The sequence below is a fragment of the Oncorhynchus tshawytscha genome, linkage group LG20, assembly GCF_018296145.1.
Source record: "Oncorhynchus tshawytscha isolate Ot180627B linkage group LG20, Otsh_v2.0, whole genome shotgun sequence".
Lineage (NCBI taxonomy): Eukaryota > Metazoa > Chordata > Actinopteri > Salmoniformes > Salmonidae > Oncorhynchus > Oncorhynchus tshawytscha.
In genome coordinates, this window is record NC_056448.1 from 23,039,987 (window position 1) to 23,047,845 (window position 7,859).

At 43.4% G+C, this 7,859-nt stretch overlaps 1 protein-coding gene across 1 annotated transcript; it reads left to right on the top strand.

Moving 5' to 3' along the window:
* The first annotated feature begins 852 nt into the window (after positions 1-852).
* c7b (complement component 7b) lies at positions 853-6,442 on the top strand. Its single transcript, XM_024382272.2, has 17 exons — positions 853-1,021; positions 1,107-1,168; positions 1,261-1,336; positions 1,445-1,586; positions 1,771-1,918; positions 2,127-2,265; positions 2,368-2,496; positions 2,599-2,842; positions 2,954-3,067; positions 3,287-3,453; positions 3,563-3,791; positions 3,974-4,145; positions 4,291-4,378; positions 4,497-4,629; positions 5,091-5,279; positions 5,416-5,512; positions 5,633-6,442. Exons 1-17 carry the CDS (start codon positions 1,016-1,018, stop codon positions 5,934-5,936), a joined length of 2,439 nt encoding a protein of 812 aa, XP_024238040.1. The 5' UTR covers positions 853-1,015; the 3' UTR covers positions 5,937-6,442.
* The last annotated feature ends 1,417 nt before the right edge of the window (positions 6,443-7,859 follow it).

Below are 7,859 nucleotides of genomic sequence, written 5' to 3' on the forward strand. Positions count from 1 at the left end.
TAAAAATGTCTTGGTGGACTAAATGTGTGATTACACTGTGCATATTGTAAAAACATGTTTTATTCATATTTCTATTTCTCATGTTAGTCATTTAGCAGACGCTCTTATCCAGAGTGACTTACAGTAAGGAGTGCATACATTTTCATACTTTCTTGTACTGGTGTCCTGTGGGATAAGTGTTCAGCACCATCCATGTTGCTGTGTTACTTAAGCCCTTACTTATACCAGGTTTTAACATGTTTCCTTTGTCCTGTACATTTTTAGACAGGTGTACATGATTAAAATACACATTGTGGTCTGACTGTGATCAGATCTTATAGGTGTAAATTGACATGTTGTTAAATTGGTAATTATCTTCTTTTTTTTTTAAACATACAATTGTTTTTGTTCAGTATGGGATGATGTATGTCAGTATGTCAGCTGCTGTATTGTGTCTGGTTGATATCATACAGTCAGTCATACATTACATACACATTTGTTTGGGAGCAACTGGAGTAGAAAAACTCACACAATTTGGCTCTACTTACTTGGGTAAATACAGGCTTGTGACCTTTGCACCAGTTGTGTGGAGCAGAGAGACTCATCCTGGAAAAACAATGATTGCGCAACTCCCTCCCAACTCAGAAACAAAGTTCAGGTGCTGTTTGAAGAAAAGCACATTTATTTCATGATTGTACATGCAGTATTACCTAATACCATCACAAAAACCTTGACACTACCAATACTTTTGCTAGAAATGAATAAAAGCCCATGGCAAAATGGATAGAAATATACTGATTAGGTTTGTTGCTGGCACAGGGCTACAAGGCCCCCATTAATTACGCATCAAGCAAGGGAGGGGGGAAATGGGTCCTTATTGTTGTCTGGCTGGGGGAAAGAACATGAGTGTTTCTCCAGTGTGGAATGTCCTGAATTCTGGGTGCTGTTGAGTAAGCTCTATCTTCACTGGCTATATGAGCTGGGCTCACTGTGCTGGGCCAGAGGAAAAGACCTGTCTGTCTCTGTGGTGTACATTATGAAGGTAAGGAGTTCTCACTTATCCTCTCAACATGAATGATGATTACTATAACTCAATCTGACCTTGTGAATGTCATTATTTCTCCTAGCTGAACTTGGATGTAACTCTGTCCTGTCTGACTCTGTTACTCTCCCTTCTCCCTCACATTCGGTATGTACTGAGAACCTGAATGTGACATTCATGGTTGACATTTACCATTCTACGTAAAAGCTGAACATGATTGTTTCCATCCGTCCACTTAGTTGTGAGCGCCCTGTGAACTGCAGATGGGGACTTTATGGGGAATGGTCTGAATGCGATGGCTGCACAAAAACACAGGTACACACAGTCAATCACACACACACTTAATTGCATGGACTTCAAGAAAGGAAGGTATTTTTTAAAAACTTGCATGTATTAATATTGATGTTTTCTGAATATTTACAGGTCCGCACACGGACTGTTGAGGAGTTTGCCCAGTATCAGGGCAGTCCATGCTCTGGGGAGGCTTCTCAGAGTCAAGAGTGTGTCCCCAAGAAAGGATGTCCCTTGGGCACAGGCTGTGGAGAAAGGTTCCGCTGTTCTGCAGGTACTTTTTAAAATCCACATGAAACCAGTAAAAATAAGTAATTTTTGTCTATTTGTGCACTTTGTCCTGAATTAGTGTATTGTTTAGTATGTGTATTTTCATCTCATACAGGCGACCGATGTGTATGTATGTGCATATATGATTCATAAACAACAACAACATATGTACTGTATGTGTATCTTAGGACAGTGTGTGAGCCTCTCTCTGGTATGTAACGGAGACCAGGACTGTGAGGAGGGCGGGACAGACGAGAGACACTGTGATGCTGACAATAGCCACTATGTGTGTGACCTGGACAAGACTCCTCCCAACTCTGACCACACTGGCAAAGGGTAGGCAGGCCCCCCTCTACCACTAACATCATATGACATGTACGGTACAACACATCTTGCAAATTTGATGTGGTGAGTTTAGCTTGTGTTTTTCTTAATGGTCACTTTGCATTGGCTATACTGTATTTCCCAACACGTTGATGTGATAATCCAGTGTTGAAGATGTGCAGATAGGTATCCGAGTTAAGGTTTGTATTGTCCCCTGTAGGTATGATGTGCTGACAGGGAAGTTCAGGTCTGGTGTCATTAACACACTAAGCTTCGGAGGGCAGTGCAGGAAGGTTTTCAGTGGAGACCACAAGACCTTCTACAGATTGCCTCAGAGTATCCTCAGGTACACCTTCCAGGTGAGCCATACTATACTACATGGGACTGCAGGTTTGGTTTAGTAACAGGTAGTAACTTACTGGTGAAGTAATACAACTACAATCTGTGAGATCTCTTCCTAGGTGGTGGTTGAGAATGACTTCAGCGATGAGGCCTATGAGAGCTCCTGGTCCTACATGAAGCACATCCAGGACAATGCCTTATGGGGACATGATCGCCGCACTTTTCACACAGAGCTCAACAAAGACAAGGTGACTCACTGAGACTATAGCTGGTTGATGACAATATAGCCCTGCGTGAGTATGTAAAGTATGATGGTTAGGTCTTATATGTGTGTCCCTCTCTTCTGCCAGTCTCACAGGCTGCTGATCATAAAGAATCAGGTGGAGCTAGCCCAGTTCCAGAACACCGTGCCCCAGTACGTCACTCTGGCTGAGGGCTTCTGGAAGGCGCTGTCCTCCCTCCCAACCACGTACAGTTACCCAGCCTACCGCTCCCTCCTACAGACCTATGGCACCCACTACTTGTCAGAGGGGGCCCTGGGGGGCCAGTACCAGGCCCTGCTGGAGTTTGACAACGAGGCCCTCAAAGAGACCAGTGAGTAGGACCCCTTTCTCACCAGATAGAGACACATAACTGTTAAATATGGTATTCATTGCATTGAATACATGACACGTTCTTTTTGATTTCCTCTTTCTCTGATTGAAGGCACAACAGATACAGAGTACCAACGGTGTGTTACGAAGAAGAAGCGCCGCTTGTTCAGGAAAAAGGTCAAAACCACATGTGAAAAACTGGTGGACTCTCTCAAGACCTCTAAAGGTAGGTCTACAAGTTTCTATGTCACCCTTAGTAAACCCTATATACACGGTATGCACCACGAGTGCTACAATGAATCAAAAACAACACAGTATTAGAAAATATCAACTAGTCTGAATTGTTAAGAATAGAAAGGTACAGAATTGAATAGGTCTGAAGTGACAATAACAGATGCAATGTACTGTATGTAATCACCTCTGTCAACCATGATCCTGTCTGCAGAGTATAACAACAACAAGCTGCCTATTAAGACCAATGTAATCGGTGGAGACCCATCCTTCATAGCTGGCCTGAGTGTCCTGGACCTGGAGAACCCCGAGGCCAATGGACACATGTATGACCAGTGGGCCCGCTCTGTCAAGGACTTCCCTCAGGTCATCAACATGAAGGTAGCATAATCACATATATCTCATATAACTATAAACTTTTTAGTCAATTTCTATCATATTTTTTGGGATGCCGTCATGTTATACTGTATCAAGTCCATCCATATTGTAGCTGCGGCCTCTGTATGAGCTGGTGAAGGAGGTGCAGTGTGCCGGGCTGAGGAAGCTCCATCTGAAGAGAGCTACAGAGGAGTACCTGGCAGAGGAGCATCCCTGCCACTGCCGGCCCTGCCACAACAACGGGCAGCCCCTGCTGACTGGCACAGAGTGTAAATGTGTCTGCAGGCCTGGTACCTCGGGCCCTGCCTGTGAAAGTGGCACTGTTATAGGGGAGCAGCCAGGTAAAACAACCTAAATTGCTCACTTCCTGTAATGACTTGTCCACTGACACTGTATTGTTCCTACAGGCCCCTTGCCTCTGACACTGAGCCAGCAAGATTTAAGATCAATGTATGATGGTGTTGTACATTTATTCATAATGATTGACTTATAAATGTGATATTTTGGCTTTGTCTTTTATAAGGGGTGATCCATGGGAGCTGGAGCTGCTGGTCGTCATGGGGATCTTGTTCTCAAAGTCAAATATCAAGGTCTAGGACCTGCACTAACCCTGCCCCCAGGCGAGGGGGCCTCGATTGTGTGGGGCTGCCCACAGAACATACTTCCTGTGAAGAGTCAGACCTACAACATTTACAGTGAGGAAACTTAACCTCTCACCAAATACGCTGTGAACAACAGCACACCTTAGCACAGTAGCTACAGTTACAATAACCTCAGTAGACTTGAAAAGTTGCCACATCTGCTTCAGAGTATGGGGGTTGACTGTGTGTTTGTCTGCAGGATGATGGAGCCTCAGTGTTTTGGTCTCTCTATAAGTACACCAAAGGCATGTAGAGCCCCGCCAGCCTTGAGGAATGGCTTTGTCCTGGTAATGGTCACCTTTCCATTCCTGTTATCTATTGCAGAATTCAATTACCTTCAAGGAAGTGTGTGTGAATTTGTCTACTGTATGTTGTGAAAAAGCATCAATGTGTATTTGCATCTAGAGCCCCAGAGATGTATACCTTGTAGGCAGTAAGATTGAGTACTCCTGCATAGAGGGCCACTACATCACTGGAGAAACTGTGGCTGAGTGCACTGACAACAACAGCTGGACCAGAGGACCATTGGAGTGCAAGAGTAGGTACTCAAAGGGTTAACTTTTTAAAACACTGACATTGGATCTGACTCACTCAATCCACAGAGTTTCTAAACCCAGAGGCGCAACATCGCAAGACTTCCCGGGAACGCTTGCGAAGCAGACCAGGCTGGAGTTTGGGGTTTGAGAAGTCAATGAGAGAAGTGAACAATTCATCTTTAGATGTTAATTTTCTCAAAATGTAAAGGCACAACCTAGATTTGAGACAAGGTCTTAAGTAGTTGAACATGTTATTACTCTGACTTCGCAAAAGTGACAAGCTGACCCATTTTCATTTTCGTGCCGTTGATTTGGGAGACTGCACATGCACAGCTTCTATGCATGAGCTTAGCTAGCCAACGTCGCCATGACATTGCCAACAAGTTTGATTGGGGATTTCTATTGGAGAAGCAGTTTTAGCCTATCTTCATACTGTACTGTCTTTGCTCAAACTCTATTCTAGGTGCAACATGTGATGTTCCGTCCCTTGAGAATGATGTCACAGGCACTCCTTGGAAAGTGATGTATCAAATTGGGGACAGTGTGTCCCTGTCCTGTCCTGTGGAGATGATGAGAGAGGGCATGGCAGAGATCATCTGCAGCTCCAGTCTGCAGTGGTCTCCGTCCCCAGACAGCATAAGGTGCAGAGAAGGTAAGAGATCCAGAGATTCAACTGCTACATGGGAATCAAGAAAGCAAATTCTTACCATCTTTGCTCTGAAATTAAATGAGGAGGCATCCCATTCCATTAAATATTAATGTTGATGTGTTTATTCTGTGTGTGCCAGTGCCAAAGGGCCCCACCCCTCCACTTGGCTTGAACTGCAAACTATGGGAAACACCAGGAAAGAGTCAGTGTGTGTGTAAGCTTCCATACCAATGCCAGTGAGTATTTTAATTGCAGTCTTTTCACATTTCTTGACTTTTGACAGTGTAATACAACTAAGTATATACAACCCTGGAAATAAACAAGATATTTTAATCTGATTATTTTTCTCTTTAAAGGCCTTCCCTGCAGTTATGTGCCACCCTCCACACAGGCAGAACAAGTAAATTTGGCATGTGTCAACTTGGAGCTCTGCAGTGTCTGGGGCGGAGCTTCAAGCTGGTGAAGGACAGTGATTGTGATTGGTCGGATCAGGGGCTCACTTCCTGCCAAGAGGAGTGCTTTGACACCTCTGTACAGCTCTGTGTCAAACTACCAGACAGTGCTGTTGCTGTGACAATGTCAGAATGTGAGGTGGGGGCTCGGAGGTGCCAGGGGGAGCAGTTTGATGTGGTCAGCATCAAGGCCTGTTCTGCACTTTAAAACATGATTCTTAACCCATAATTGTAATGTTTGTTTTTTTTTACTTATAAGAGAGTAGCCCCTTATATTCTAATAAAGTGTGCATCAAGGTAGAGCTATACATTTTCTACTCTACATGGTAATGGAGAGAACTATGCCACTAAGCTTTTGACTTCAGACAACTTTTTTGGACTTCCTTTATTGGTTGAAATTTGGCCATAGAATCAATGAACGAAAAACATTTCAACGTCTGTAAATGTTGTCAACTTCCGTAAAATGTGTATTTTATCTTTCATTCAGCACCTATAATGCACCTGATTTCAATGTCCGGAAAATACATATTTTTGACGTCTGTATAAGATGTATTATAACCTTTCATTCAGTACCGGAAATGCACGTTATGTCAACGTCTGGAAAATGTCTGGAAGATGACTGGGATTGTTGCAAGTTGTAAATAAAAGATCATTAGACAAAAAAGGTTACATTTTTGTTAATTTCAAATAAACGCTATGTTGTGACACAATAGAGTTGATTGCATTAAGTGACATTTTTTAACAAGTTAACAACAATCTAAATTTTAGCAAATTAAGTTGAACCAAGCTACAACTGAAACGGGACAAAACGTGCTCCTTCTGAATGTTAGTCTTTACAGTTAAATGTAGTGTGTACTCTATGGTATTATGGACAAGGAGAGAGTGATAGAATATGGGAAGAGGATGGGTACAGCAGGACCTGATTATGTGGACTATTCACACAGGCCTTCATTGAGAATCTCAAACACCATCTTTCTACACTTGATGGCAGCCATGGAGCACAGGGCCATACTCCTCTTGCTCTGGTTCTTCAGCAGCTTCACACAGAACATGTGTTCTCCCTCAGGACAGTCCTGGGGAACTTCACACGGACATTGTTTGGACTCTGGGTGCACAAAGTCAAAGGGTAAGAGCAACATGTACATGGAATGATTTTGCTATGTTGAAATTCTATCGACAAATTTATCTTTGACAAATAATTAATTGTATTGCATCTTAACTAGTTAAAACTATTTTCAGATAAGGGTATTTCAGCTGAACGTGGTCAAGTGCTATTTGACTCATAGAGGGAGTGTGTGGCCAGTCAGAGTTGCCGGTGCAGCTCTTACACTCGTAACAGATGTCAGAGTTGCAGGGCTCCTGGACTGAGCTCTTGGCAGACATGGTGGCACTGAACTTGGCCCAGTCCAGGCTGACCACATCCTTGTCACATGGACCCACATTCATGGAGAAGAGCTGGTCACCATGGCAACAACCCAGGTGGAAACCACAATAGGACATCATCATTCCACTGCCAACTTCAACATTGAAGATGCAGAACTCGTTTTTGTATGGGCTGCAATACACACAACGCACACAAAGGTGGAGCACACACAGATATGGAAACCATAGATCAATCCAAGTAGAGCTAACATTAAAAGGCACTTAACAACCCATTAATATTACATTATTCATGACTTAATGAAGATTGATAAATGAAAGTACTCACATAAAAGTCTCTCACGCCACGCAAATACATTTGGAACTATCATGCCTCTCTCCACCCCCACATTGAGTGTTAGAAACAAACAACTTATCTGGACAGACACATAGACAGAACAAAAATCCAATTACGTCATTATGTAATTGAATCCTATTGTCAATCATGTGATCTTCACTTAATTGTCGATAAATAAAAACACAGCCAGGGCAACTAAGGAGTGGCTCCGTAAGAAGCATCTCAAGGTCCTGGAGTGGCCTAGCCAGTCTCCAGACCCGAACCCAATAGAAAATCTTTGGAGGGAGCTGAACGTCCGTATTGCCCAGCAACAGCCCCGAAACCTGAAGGATCTGGAGAAGGTCTGTATGGAGGAGTGGGCCAAAATCCCTGCTGCAGTGTGTGCAAACCTGGTCAAGAACTACAGGAAACGTA